Source organism: Corticium candelabrum, chromosome 19 (assembly GCF_963422355.1).
Source record: "Corticium candelabrum chromosome 19, ooCorCand1.1, whole genome shotgun sequence".
Lineage (NCBI taxonomy): Eukaryota > Metazoa > Porifera > Homoscleromorpha > Homosclerophorida > Plakinidae > Corticium > Corticium candelabrum.
Window position 1 is genome coordinate 2,215,232 of NC_085103.1, and position 15,139 is coordinate 2,230,370.

The window sequence follows — 15,139 nt, forward strand, 5'->3', positions numbered from 1 at the left end:
GATTGGAGTACGTACACCTGTGCCTCGTTGTTAAGGCTAAAATCAATCGTTGGGTGTTCTAGGAAGACGCACCTAGGTACGTTTCCTGCTTTGCAGTGCGTTTGGAAGCACATTGCTAATTATACTGTACAAACAAAATATCCGAACTTGGAAAAGGGTCAATTTCTCGTCGCCTTGGGTTCAGCACTGTTAGTGTCCCCTTTCATTTTTTAATTGTTTTTTGTTTCTTATTGCCTCTAACTTGCAGTTTACGAAAAAGGATGCAGTGCCGTATATTATCACTCAAGACGTTGGACGAGTACTAAAGCTGTTGAGCAACCATTACGACAATGGCCGCAATTATGAGTTGATCAAGAAGCTGTTGGGAAATATCAGCTCAGTTATGCTACATGGTTCAGTTTTTATGAAAGTGCTCCCAAGACATCCATACGAAGATCACTATATGTCGGATCTAAATGCAACAATTGCAACAGTACGAGAATGGTATGTATACAATGCCAATAAAGTGCGCAAGAACTGAATGCAATCAGGCAACTAGCAACTATATTCTTCTGTATTAGGTATCTCGTAACAGACCAATTCTGGAAAAAGTTGCAAGAGAGTATCAACTCTCTTTCAAATCGGTAAGTAAGTATTGCAGTATGTAATATTATCATTATTGATTATTGGCGGATCAGGGATTTTGGTATGAGATGGCGCGGTAATACTTTCTATTTCATAACGTCACTATGAATAAATTGCTTATAAATTAAGGTAAGATAAAGGGGGTATTCAAAAAATTTACGTTTACTGTCTTTACTGTAGTTTATTGGCATCAGAAGTACTCATCTTGCAAAATATTATTTTCAAAACTGAAGTAAATTTCAAAACATTGATATACAGTCGAAGTACCCAGTACCGTACGTGAGTGTCGTGGAAGAGCTAGCATGATTGAATTAAGCTAATATGTAATTTAGATCGACTACTATAGGACTAAGAATGAGACGATATAGGTCTTAGAAAGGACCATGCGCCCTCCGCCTCCATGTCTAGATCCACCACTAATAAATTGATAACAAATTTTTGTATGTAGATTGTGTAGAAGAAATGGCAAAGAAGGTGATGGCTCAAGTCAAAAATTTGCTGGTCAAACGTGTAATACAATACGAAAATATTGGTTGACTGGACGTAATGTCAACTCTTCTGTCCGTTGGATTAATCCTAGTCCGGTATTATACCGTATATGATATCATTTTAACTTCTTGTTCTCTAAAATAATGTTTGTTTTAATGTTTAAGAATTCAGGAAAAGCGTTTCAAATTTATTGCGATTTTGAGTCGTTTGGCGGTGGATGGAATCTTGCATATTCAAGTAGAGATGAGAGCAGTGGCAATAGCAACAACATGCAGAAAGGCAGCAGATCTACTGCTCACATCACTAGTCTTGATCCGGGAAACGCCAACAAACGCCTGGCATACGATGTCTTGAAAGCCATAGAAAATAGTCAAGAGGGATACAGTCAGGTCATGTTGACTGGTTACCAAGACTACCAAAGTGAGTAGGAATTAAAGCGTTAGTAAAGATTTAAGCAGAAACCTTGAAACATGACCATTGACTTCGATTCCATTACAGAAAAAACAACCTTGATTAAGATGTATTTCAACAACACAGCACAATCTGGTCTAAACTTCAACGCGTTTGTAGAAGCAGGTTTTGCCGGTAGAACTGGATGTTCAACGGTGTGATGTTTGATAATTAATTCAGAGTATAAATTTCTAATCAAGTTACTCTTATTAGTACTCCTACTATGGCACAGAACTTACCAGTCACAAACCCATCGCTCTTAGCTGGGTATGTTTATTAGCTATAGGTTTATAAGAAATAATTTTCAGCTATGAGCCAGAAGAAATGCGGAACTTAATAAAAGTTACGTGACTTATTGATTATCGTATTCAAAATGTCTAAGGCTTGACCTGCTTTGACGGCATGTCTGAGAACTATGAACGTTTGTGGAGGTGTGTTGGACTGTATTACGCTTAGGAAATGTGACAGGCCCAGAGTGATGGCAATCACCGAACAGCATTTTCGATTGGTCTCACATGGCAACCACAGACAATTAACGAACGGCTAATCAAATCCGCTCAACGTTTACGAAAACGACTTTACCAATTCATGTTTAAACTTATTTGTAAAATGAATTACAGTAATTTAGCTTGCTGCAACTGCTGTAACACGAAATTGTCTAGCTCTGCGACCTTTATTATACGAGTACCTAACACGGTGTAACCAGGAACGACATTTAAGTCCCGGATGTTTCTTTGAAGATTGCAGACGGTGTTACAAATTTTGTGGTCACGTGAAACGTCCTTCGCTTGTTCCATTTCAGAAAGGTTTTACAATTAGCGCCTCTAGAAGGAAAGTAGCGTCTAAATTTCGTAATCGGTGCAACAATTCGATCATGAAGGCTCATAGCTGTAGAAGTGACGTGGTAAAAACAGTTTTTAATTGTTCATTTCTGGATACAGAATAGTAGAACGGCTTTTGTGGCTGGAGCAATGTCTTCTGGTTGTGCTTGGTCTAAAGAAGTTTGGAATGGTTAGCTAAATTATAGAACTAGTGTTTATCACTTCATCATATTCTTTATCTGTTGGCTCGTGTTGCAGAGATAGGCGGCAGTGGAGGACACATTCTCGCCCCTGAAGATTGGGACAAAGCTGAACTTTATACCTCCCAAACTACAGAAAAAGGAGCGTGCAAACATCGCGGTCTTTTCCACATCTTCGTTCGCTAACTTGCGCAATGACAAACAATTACAGAGGTAGAGCACCTACAACTGAGAAAGCATGTTTGACGTAATACTTCTAGACTCAAAGAAGGAAGCATATTGTTGCACGTAGCTAGCACAAAAACATAGTCAAACGCTATATCAACATCTGTCGTTGATACTACAGGTTCTTCAATCAGTGCATTCAATCAATAAATATTTGTTTGCTTGAAATAATCTCAACAGCTTTCCATAAATATTGATTCGTAAAGGAGGACTGTCCAGATTTATGAGCATGCTTGCTACGCCTAAGCCCTTGTATGTAGATAACGTTGTTTGCACGGTTTAGATCGCGCTTTCCTAGCTTAGGATGACAACCAAGTGTTACGTTCTTGATGACACTGACTAGTCACGCGCTGTCAAGGTGGCGACATCTGCTAGACGTGTCCTAGGACACTGACGAACAGATTGAGGCTAATCTAATTACCTAGAAACGTGATTCAGCATGAAGTCGACCACCAACTTGTAAGTCTACAGTTGCATCTGTCTTTTCATAAAAATCAGCCTTCTGAGAGTCTCTTCGATTAGAGTTATGTAGATGTACTTCTCGTTTTTTAATGGCACGCGACGTCATCCCAATGCAGATTCTCTTCTTGCCCATCCGTGACTTCACAACATCTTGCACAATTCCATAGAACTTGTGTACGCAAACATCAAAGTCACGTAATTTAGGGCAAACAAGACTCAATACAGTTACATTTCGTTAACTTTTACCGAACAATTTTCTATATACATTAGCTAATCTTGAAGTGAGCGCGACATTCTGGAGTCCGAGGAAAATCGGGGACAGTGCTCTTTAAGATTTACAAATATTCAAACTGCACCTGTATTCGAGCTTTACCTGTCTGAATGCCTCATCTAGTGAAATGTGCTCTCTTGATGCTTGCATCATCTGTTACTCAAGTAGCGTTCAATTTTGTTGTAGTAAAGTCTATAGTTTTTATATTGTATTGACTGTTTTTAAAAGTTATGGTCTAGCTGTTGCTGTTCATGATCGCTCCCGTCACATTCTGTACTCGTAACGCCCACCTTGTACATTCCATTGAACAATCGTTCTTCTAGAACGCGAATCTGCTGTGACAAGAAGTTTTACTTGTATCGCTTTCCACCCTTCAAATCATCTATACTTTAAACATAAACAACTAATCTCTACTACATTTATTAAAATTGACGACGCTAATTTAAATTGCACTAACATAGTTGCGTCAAATTTACCAATGTATACATCGATTAAAACAATAAGCAATGCATTTAAACAAAACCAAATTTAATTGATTAAGTCGATAGTGTCGATTACATGCATCAAACGAAGATAGGCAACTTGCAAGTCAAATTCAACGGACGCACGCCCTACAGAGGCACAACAAGCATTTTCCTTTGCTGACGACACTTCAGGTATAACACTAAATAATTTCTGCCTTTACAGCAACATTTTTGGCAGTTGTACTATGCACTACATGTATCGGGCTATCGACGTAAACCAACAAATTGATATAACAGAGAAGTTGTACAAAAGGTAAAAAGAAAGCCCTGACAGTTACATGGGCTTGTGTAGCCTCGTCCCCAGACTCACGTGAGGCCAGCAGTGTCCGGTTCCCGTATAACACTTTCAGCCTCCCTGAAAATGTCATACGGAAACCGGACACTGCCAGACTCACGTGAGTCTGGGGACGAGGCTAGGCTTGTGAAAGTTCTCACAGTTCCTAGTGGGAATTAGAGCAGTTCCAGATTGAAACGTACCATAAACCATTCATACCTTGGCTCCGTAAAAACATATGGACACTCTATACCACCTCGCATTTTACGATTTCGATTAAGAATGGCCAGGTATACTTAGACAGTAGAACCACGCCTTGCGACCCCACCCCGAAACTAAGACCACGCCTGAAATACAACCGTTTCCTCCGGTCAGAAGCTTTTCTAGGATCTCTGTAACACATTGTGTTCCCGGAAATACGATCAACTCCGAATTCAGAATAGCAACAACTTCTATCGTCCCTCCGATCATTCTTAGCCTTTGAAATTGCTGTCAAGCATATGCACACCTCATCGATATTCCGAGATAAAGCATAGAGAAATGGCGGGGTCAAGCTCTGCAGAATTCTTAAAGAGGAATGAACTGTTGCTTTAGACTAGTCCCCGGTGCGTTCCCATTCGTCCATTCCATTTCCAATTCCGAGAAACAATTGAATATTGAATTAAAAACTAAAAATAGTTTAGAATTTGCTTGCAATTTTAAAATTCAATTCTATTAAAAATTAACAATTGACTAATCGATAGACTATAATTATTTGAGGATTAAAACAAATAATTGAAAACATTCTTAATTTTAGTTAACCAATTCTTATTTTCAATGCAATTAAATATTGAAATTGCAAGAACGTTAGTTCCATTTTCAATGTTAAATTCAATATTCCATTTGGTTTAATACTTTATTATCAAATTTTGAATTTGCGTGCCAATAGTAAATTTTTACTTTTCAATTCAATTTTCAATTTGTTTCAAAAATTAAAAATTAAATGAACGAATTGGACCCGCAAATTAAAAATTTGACATTCAATTTTTAAACCATATTGAATATTGAATATAACATTAAAAATTAAAATAACTTGCAAGCAATTTCAATATTCCATTGCTTTAAAAATAAAAATTGGTTAAAGTTTAAGTATGCTTTCAATATTCATTTTAATTTGCAAATAATTATAGGCTATTAATCAGTCAATTTTCAATTTTTACAATAGATTGAATATTGAAATTGCAAGTAACCTGTATGCTAATTTCTATTTCTAATATAATATTCAATTGTTGCTCTGAATTAAAATTGGAATGAACGAAATGGTCACACACCCTTAGTCGATGAGAGTGAGGGACTAAGTCAGCGGTAACAAAGTTTGACATTGGAAAGACGCGAGGAAAGGAAAGTCCTTGTTTTGTTTACAGTAGAACCATGTCTTACTCTAGTCTAATGGACATTGCATCATAGAAGCTTGTTAATAATGATGTACTTCATGATGTCCGGGTGACTGTTCCATGTGACTAACACGCATGTTTTACAAGCAATATTTGAGTGCTAGTAACGTGGGTGTCACTACCCACTCCCACGCAGATTCAGAACAAAGGCCACCCTAGAAATAGGAGCAACAAACCATAGTCCTGAAGGTGATCGTAATTCCAGGGTTCTACTGTCCCATAGAGCACGTTCCAGGGGAGGATCTGTACACGGCTGATACACAGACAAGAGAACCAGTTACATCAGAGAACCGTGAGTCAGTCGAACTCCAAACTTTGGTGGAACCTTTTGTTCAATCTATTCAAGCTTTCTACCGACAAATTAAGTTACTGAACAACGCTGGGAAGTATACTGCAGTGCTCAGATGGAGTATGGACTATGCCAACGAATTGTCCATTATTGCAAGTCAGACTGGGTCAATCAAAAATAGCAGCAACCTTTACTTGTTCCATTCTTGCAAGTCAAAAACTCATTTTCTTTACAGACCGAGTCTCTGCTCTACGGAAATCGGATTGTTATTCAAAATGCTTTTGTCAAGAGGTCCTACAAAGGATACACGAGTGCCATCACAGCATCACACGTTAGAGATTGCGAGCACAGAGATCAGTTTGGTGGCCAGGTATCAGCAAAGATATATATATATATATATATATATATATATATATATATATATATATATATATATATATATATATATAGCCCAGTTGATCCACCACTGTCCCACCAATACCAAGATGAGCAGAAAAGTACCAGAGACTCTTATGCAAACACATTGCCAGACTATTCGTGGCAAGTTGTGGGGTCAGATTTCTTTGAGATCAACGGACAGCGTTATACCAACTTTGCTGAATTATTATACTCAAGGTATCCAGAGGTGTTCATGTTGACTTCTAGTACACCGGGCTACATTGTAGCTACCATGATGTCTACTTTTGCAAGGCATGGGATTCCTGAAGTGCGGAGGAGCGACAAGCGGCCCCGAGTATGTAAACAAGGCAGTCAACAGACTCGCACAGTCATATGAATTTCGACTTATCACCAGTAGTCCAAGCTATAATCAAATTAAGTAATGGTCTTGCAGAGCAAACGGGACAGACTCAATGAAACAGATGCTTAATTAAATGCTCAAAGGATATCCATGCGGCCTTATTAGCTTGTCGAGCAACCCCTTTACCTGGTGCAAACTCAGTCCGTCAGAGTTGCTCATGGGGTGACACATTCCAACCACAATATCAGTAACTGTGAAATAACTTCAACCCCAATTGACCTATTTGTCTCAATTTGGACAAGATGACCCAAGATTCAAGGAGATCGAATCAGAAACAGCATAATGATAAGAGATATCGAGTCCAAAATAAAACAAATGTTACCAGAAGAGACAGTTCTGGATAAACTATAAAGGATCGACACCTGTATAACAGCTAGGGAGGACCGTAGTCTCAAAAACGGGCACACCCCCATCATACAGACTTGGACAAAATTATAGGGACACCTGGCTTTTTGTGTCTAGTCTAACTTTAGCACTGAATTTTTCTCTAGCAAAAGGAAATGTTTTTCGAATTTATTTTTTCATGGATTGTGCCATTGTTATTATGTAATATAGCTTGAGTTCAAGATTGCAGCTGTATTGACTACCTACTGCGCATCTAGTTTGCTTTGAAGAAGGAAGACGGCCATTTCTACTTTTCTTGTCATTTTACACGTTCATCGATTTTGGACGCTCGTTCTTGGCATACAATCTAAGAATGCTCTGTAGTAGAGAGTGAAAGCAATTTGGTGGGTCCTCTTATCAACATTATGAAAAAATGGCGACTCATCTGTTTTTTTGCGCAACGATTTCGCGCATGTCATCACAATTTGAATTTTTTTGCCATTTTAAGCAATAAACAAACTTCAACGTATTCAAAGAATTATGTGATACTAATTAATTAAAAACAATCCTGCTAAGACAAACAATAATAAAGTTACAGCAACAAAAGAACAGTAAGATGCCACTTCCGGTTCATGTTTTACGTAGCAAAAGCTGAAACTGCTACAGCCAAAATGTCAGCTGCACTAAAACCGCTGCCGTTTGAGACCGCCAAACTTAGGCGATAAGTTAGCCTGAACGTTCAGCTGCACGCAGTTGCAGAATCTTGTTCCGTGCGATATTTCACGAGTTGCTGCGATGCCTCGAGGCAAACAGTTGAGTCCAAAAACGCGAGGGAAATTTGAAGCTCTTCACTCAGTTGGCCACTCTGTGCGTCAGATCGCAGCTTTTGTCCGGCGCTCCAGGAATTCGGTTCATCACTGCCTGCAACGGCTTTCCCATGGCAGCAACGATTATGAAAAACGACCTGGACGTGGGAAGGCAATGACAATCCGGGAAGATCATCGACTGAAGAGAATGGCACTGCAGAACCGCAGAGCACCATCACGACGGCTCTCGTATCAGATGGCTGATGAAACCGGCAACCAGGTGTGAAGTAGAACAGTCCGTCGTCGTCTCAGTGAGACAAGAGTCAACGCTCGGAGGCCTAGAAAAACCCACTGCTAACAGAAAACCATCGGCGTTTACGACTGGGATGGGCACCCACTCACACACAGTGGACTTTGGATGACTGGAAATCTGTTCATTTTTCAGATGAGTCTAAATTCAGCATAGGAAACGATGGTGCTCTGTACGTTTGGCGTCGCAAAGGTGAGGAATTCTCCTTGAATGTTGCGATCGTACGGTTTAGCACGCGGCTAGTGTGACGGTGTGGGGATCGATGTGTTGGCATGGTGTGGGGTCTCTGGTGAAACTGGAAGGTCGTTTGGACAGCACGGCGTACCAACAGGTTCTGGAGGAGCACATGCTTACAGGCGCAGCGGCACTGATAGGAGACGACTTTGTCTTCCAGCAGGACAACGCGCCAATCCACAAGTCTCGGTCAACAAGACAATGGCTACGCCAGCATGACGTCACACGTTGGACTGGCCGCCAAAATCGCCTGATGCGAATCCAATCGAGAACTTGTGGCATGAAATAAAACTGCTGCCAACCGTCTCCAACCGAGAACTGCAGCTGAGATGTAGAATGCTTTACAAGAGGCGTGGCAGCAGATTCCAGCCTCGCGTGTCTGCACGGAACTTGGCAGAACGTGTTCCGCGACGTCTGGACGCAATCAGGAGGGCGAGAGGCGGGAACACTCGGTACTGAGGAACTGGTGAAGGGCTTCAATTTTCCTTCGCGTTAATAAAACTGGCTTTCTTAAAAGCCACTAAACAGAATCAGGGAGAGTCTAACTTACGACGCTTACGCAGTCATGACGTCATACACTTTTAGCTTTCATTCTTCGCAATGCGAAACGTAAAGAAAACTATTTAGGGTCTACAGCATTCTCAAGAAACCTAACAATCAAAGCGGTAACTATTAAGTTCTTAGGAATATTGCTAGTTGGTAAATTGTGACCTAATTATTGTGTTACTACATATACACAGCGGGGTGTCCCTATAATTTTGTCCAAGTCTGTACATTATTGGAATTCCTAGAGAACTTTGGAGAAATCAGAGTAAGGTCATTTGGGTCAAACCAACATCACCAGAAGCAGGCACAATTTTCAGTATGCAGGAGGAAGGCTCAGGGCAGAGAATGAAGACAAGACAGCAAACAGAAAGTCTTTCTCCAACACGTTTGACACACACTAGAGTTGTGAGGGAAGGTGTGCGGTTACTAGTAATTAGAGTGTGCATGCGGGCAACTATAGACAAGACTATAGTGTAGACGGTGTTGTGTTGTGTTGCACACTTTCTCTAATACAGAACAATAACACTACAGTTACCATATACCAACACGTTGCAACAGTCAGGCAGAAAGGCGGTCGCTACCGGTTTCCTCCACACTTAACGAAAGGCCAACCACCGTGTTTGTGATTGTTAGCACGTCAGTTAGTTAGAACATATATGAGTTGCTGAAAGAAAGCTACAACGTAACTCATTTTCTGAGCCGACTCTTAGACGTGTCCGTAGACTACGGTAGGAAGGCGTTTTCGTAACCCTTGACCAAGCTGGTAAGTGTTGCGATGTAAAGAGAGCGCTACCAAATTGGAAATGTACTATTGTTCTGATTGTAAAGAGGGAGGAGTTGGCTACGCGAGACTACAATGGAATGAAAGTGGCAAAGCTCTGTTTATTGTATAGCACATCGGCGGTTTGATGATACAATCTGTGGCACGTGCAGTTGTTACCCTTCACTGAGAAACCAAGAGTGACGCGTTTTGCAAAGTTGAGGCGACGTCGGGAAACCGTACACCCAACTGGATGTTGGTGAGACTAGTATCTATCAAGTATATCCACAGAGACGGCTTTTACATACTTGCTTATATACTTCTTCAGATCGTACTCCGCTAAAAGTGAGAGAGGAGGAGTTTCTTGCACGAAACAATCACCCTGGCCTGTTGACACAATCGACGAGTGACGGTGATGGTAGGAGACAATCCGAGGAATCGACATGTAATACGAATGAAGGACGAGGTTGCAATTAAAATTTCTGATCACGCATTGTCAGACATTGTTGTATTACATCATGCTACTCGACACTCTTGTGTCCAGTCCTAGATTTGCTAATTTCAAAGTCTACCTTGTTTCTAGACGTGTATCTAAAATGTGTCTGTAAAAGGCGGGCGTACTATCACCTTACTCTTTCTAGAAGGCGTGTGTTATACCACCTCATAGTCTGTATAGGGGTGCTTATCTATCAATTCACCAAGCCATCCAGCTACTCTCATTCTTCTTGCTGTCCTGTCACAATTCACTTGAAGACTCCAAACTGTGAGAATAGCACTTTTATTGAACATCGCATGACATTCGCCTTTCTACAGACGTTGTTTGCTCTGTAGGTCACTCAAAAACGAGACGACATGGTGTCGACATCTACTTGCGTCCAAATTTTCATCCTCTTTTCCATGGTTGGAACCAGCGTAGTCTTAAGCCATGAGTGCCTAAGCGATGGGTGCAACGTAAGTGATTACTCCTATAGCTTGGTAAATGTACTGCATGGAGAACACAAGTGTTCAAGTTACAAAAAATAAGTTATAGCTTGCAGATAAGTTAGCAGTTGTAAAGAAATTCACTGCTCAATGTTTCTAGAGTCCGCGAGATGCTGATTGCAACAGTACATGTACTAGCACGTTCTTAACTGGTTTATGTTATTGGCTTTAACCTGCAGTTTACAGAAGAAGATGCAGTGCCGTATGTTATGACCAAGCAAGTTGGACGAGTAATCAAGATTTTGAGCACCCACTACAGTACCCGCAGCGATACGTGGATAGGAATGCTGTTGGAGAATATCAGTGTAGTTATGCTACATGGTTCGGCTTTGTTCAAGGCAATCCCGAGACTATCATACGAAGACCATTATATGTCGGAGTTAAACGCAACAGTTACCACTTTGAGAGAATGGTATGCATAACACCTGAACCTGCATGGAGGTCAAATACACTTACTCAACCAGTAACCTTAATTTTTAGGTATCTTGTAGCAAATCAATTCTGGAAAAAGTTGCAAGAGAATGTAAACTCTCTTTCGAATCGGTAAGTAAAAATTGCTGTATTGTTAAGCAGTGGCGGATCTAAGATTTTGCTGAGGGAGTGGCGTAGTAACAGTTTCTATTTGTGACTTCAATATGAAGCATTTCAAATTACCTTTAAGACATGTTCCAGAAATTAAAGGAATAGGGATATTACACTCATACCTGAACTAGTAGAGAAACAGGAGCGTAGTGTGACCTCTAGAAACACAATGCTACAAAACACGCCCACTTTATAGACACGCCCATTTCATTGGCTTGTAGTTGCCTGATACAGTAGAATCAGTGGCAGATTCAGGCTGGAAAAAGAAGAGTGTACATACTATACTCAGCTTTGGCATTCACACGTATTTACGGTCCACAATTGTTATGATCACGACAACAAATGATGGGGCTATAGCTCGGTCTGACCCATGCCACGCAATAGCATACGCCCCTAGCTGAGAGAAACGTAATAGAAAGTGAGTGAGACGACTGATGCTGAGTTCTAGTATAGGTCTTAGGATATCCCACACGCCCTCTGCACCTATGCATGCCTAGATTTGCCACTTTTGATAACAATTCTTGCGTGTAGGCTGTGTTCAAGAAATGGGAAAGGTGGAGATGGCTCAAGTCAAGAATCTGCTGGTCAAACGTGTAATACAATACGAAAATATTGGTTGACTAGACTTAATGCCAACTCGTCTGTCCGTTGGATTAATCCAAGTCCGGTATAATGTCCGTTTAACTGTTTGTCTTCTAAAATGATCTTTGTTTTAACGTTTAAGAATTCAGGAAAAGCGTTTCAAATTTATTGCGATTTTGAGTCGTTTGGCGGTGGATGGAATCTTGTATATTCGAGTAGAGATGCTAAGAGTGGATCTAGCAACAACATGCAGAAAGGCAGCAGGTCTACTGCTCACATTACTAGTCTTGATCCGGGAAACGCCAACAAACGCTTAGCATACGATGTGTTGAAAGCTATAGAAAATAGTCAAGAGGGATACAATCAGATCATGTTGACAGGATACCAAGACTACGAAAGTGAGTAGGAGCAGCACCTTTAAAATATAATCATTGACTTTGATTCTATTTACAGAAAAGACAACCTTGATTAAGATGTATTTCAACAACACAGCCAACTCTGGTAACAATTTTAGCGCGTTTATAGAAGCAGGTTTTGCCGGACAACATTCTTGTTCAACGGTGTGATGTTTCCCATTTCTAGAGTTTAAATTTCTAATCAATTTACTCTTTTTAGTACTCCTACTATGGCACAGAACTTTCCAGTCACAAACCCATCGCTCTCAGCTGGGTATGGTTACTAGCTATAGTTTTTCATGTACAAATATGAAATAATGTTCAGCTATGAGCTAGAAGAAACGAGGACTTAGTAAAAGTTACGTGACTTACTGATTATCGAATTCAAAATATATAACGCTTGCCCTGTTTCCTGTATAAAGACAGAACTATGAATGTGTGTGGATGTTTGGTAGACTGTGTTACGCTTAGATAATGTGGAGGCCCAAATTGATGTCAATTACCAAAATCATTTTCGATTGGTCGCACATGGCAACTACAGACAATGAACGAACGGCAAATCAAATTCGCTCAGTGTTTACAAACACCTGTTACCAATTCATGTTTGAAATTACTGATAAAATGAATTATAGAAATTTATCTCGCAGCAACTGCACTACAGGAAATAATCGGCTAGCTTGCCACCTTTATACGGGAACCTAACACGGCGTAACTAGGAGTGACATTTATGTTCCAGATGTCACTTTGAAGATTGCAGACAGTGTTACCAACTTAGTGGTTACTTGAAAAGTCCGTCGCTTGTCCCATTTCAGATAGATTTTACAAAAAGCGACTCTATTTAGATAGAAGAAGAGTGGCGTGTAAATTCGTAATGCTTTTGCAATAATTCTATCGTGGTTTCAGAAGGCTCATAGCTGTAGAAGTGACGGGGTAAAGTGAGCAGAGTTTTTAATTGTTCGTTACTGGATACAGAATAGCTGAACGGCTTTTGTGGCTGGAGCAATGTCTTCTAGTTGTGCTTGGAATAAAGAAGTTTGGAATGGTTAGTTACATTAGAACTATAGTGCTTGTCATTGTCATCGTATTCTTTGTCTGTTGGCTCGTGTTGCAGAGATAACTAATAGAGGAGGACACATTCTCGCCCCTGAAAATTGGGACAATGCTGAACCTCATTCCTCTCAAACAACAGAAAAAGGAGCGTGCAAACATCGTGGTCTATTCCACATCTTTGTTCGCTAACTTGCTTAAATGAGAAACAATTGCAAAGTTAGATCACCCACAACTGAGAAACATGTCTTACATAATACTTCTAAACTCAACGAAGAAATCATATTGTTGCATGTAGCTAGCACACAAACATAGTCAAACGCTATATCAACATTTGTCGTTGATACTACAGGTTTTTCGTTTAGTGCATTTAATCAATAAATATTTGTTTGCTTGAAATAATCTCAAGAGCTTTCTATAAAAATTGATTCTTAAAGGAGCACTGTCCAGATTTATGCGCATGCTTCCCGCCACACCCAAACCTGCATTTAGATAACGGTGTCTGGGCGGTTTAGATCGCACTTTCCTAGCTTAATGCTTAATTCACCTGAATCGAGTTTGTGACTAGACAGACTAGGATGACAACCAAGTGTTACGTTCTTGATGACGCTGATTAGGCACAGCATCGCGATGCGCGGTCAAGGTGGCGACATCTAATTACGCCTAGACGTGTTCTAGGACACTGACGAACAGGTTGAGGCTAACCTGATTACTTAGAAACGTGATTCAGCGTGGAGTCGATCACCAAGATGTAAGTCTACAGTTGCATGTCTTTTCATGAAAATCAGCCTTCTGAGAGCCTCTTCGATTAGTGCTTTGTAGATGTACTTCTCGATTTTAATGGCACGCAAAGTCATCCCATGCATATCCTCTTCTTAAACTGCTGTGACTTCGCAACATCTTGTTCAATAGAACTTGTGTACGCAAACATCAAAGTTACGTGACTTAGGGCAAACGAGACTCACTTGTCTTTATTATAGCCTAAGACACTTTGCATATTCTTGCTTTACAGTTACCTATCGTTAACTTTTACCGAAAAATTTCTCTATAGCCTTGCATTAATTAATAACTAACCTTGAAGTGAGCGCGACATTCTGGAGTCCGCGGGGAATCTGGGAGAATGCTCTTTAAAATTTACAAATATATTCAAACTGCACCTGTGTTGGAGCTCAAGCTGTCTGAATGCCTCATCTAGTGAACTGTGCTCTCTTGATGCTTGCATCATCTGTTACCGTAGCATCGTTCAATTTTAAAGTCTATGGGCGCGTTTCAGCTAGTGCCTAGACCGGTTTAAGTAACAAGTGGCTTAAGCTAAACTGGTTTAAGAATTGACCTTTTTCCACCTGAACTAAACCAGTTATATCTTAAACCTAAACCGCTTTATTAAACCTACTTCAAGTAGGTTTAGCAAAGTGGTTTAGGTTTAACTGTCACGTGACCGTAGCGCGCTTGTTTAGATGGCTTCTGACAACACTGTTTTGGATAATATTGACTGTTTTGCTGGGATAGGATTGCCCTAGAAGATGTAATGGTCGCTAACTTTGGGAAAGAAATCAGTAGCTACATAGAGAGAGAGGACGGTGTCATTGGTCATCGTCATGAAAACTCCTACTAACTAGCAAATGCCGAATCAGTGACAACCAACAGTTGCTCTGACTTAGCGACAGAGCAGCCCAATACTTCAAAGTAAGGCGTTCATACACAGTTTGTT

The 15,139-nt window shown here is 40.3% G+C and overlaps 2 protein-coding genes across 2 annotated transcripts; both read left to right on the forward strand.

Moving 5' to 3' along the window:
- Positions 1-442: 442 nt before the first annotated feature.
- On the forward strand, positions 443-2,970 carry LOC134194548 (uncharacterized). Its single transcript, XM_062663492.1, has 8 exons — positions 443-483; positions 561-623; positions 1,073-1,208; positions 1,278-1,533; positions 1,612-1,718; positions 1,777-1,830; positions 2,505-2,574; positions 2,643-2,970. Exons 1-8 carry the CDS (start codon positions 443-445, stop codon positions 2,768-2,770), a joined length of 855 nt encoding a protein of 284 aa, XP_062519476.1. The 3' UTR covers positions 2,771-2,970.
- Positions 2,971-10,576: 7,606 nt separating this feature from the next.
- LOC134194549 (uncharacterized) lies at positions 10,577-13,830 on the forward strand. Its single transcript, XM_062663493.1, has 10 exons — positions 10,577-10,604; positions 10,673-10,792; positions 11,002-11,234; positions 11,303-11,365; positions 11,936-12,071; positions 12,129-12,384; positions 12,440-12,546; positions 12,602-12,655; positions 13,354-13,423; positions 13,493-13,830. Exons 2-9 carry the CDS (start codon positions 10,694-10,696, stop codon positions 13,360-13,362), a joined length of 957 nt encoding a protein of 318 aa, XP_062519477.1. The 5' UTR covers positions 10,577-10,604; positions 10,673-10,693; the 3' UTR covers positions 13,363-13,423; positions 13,493-13,830.
- The last annotated feature ends 1,309 nt before the right edge of the window (positions 13,831-15,139 follow it).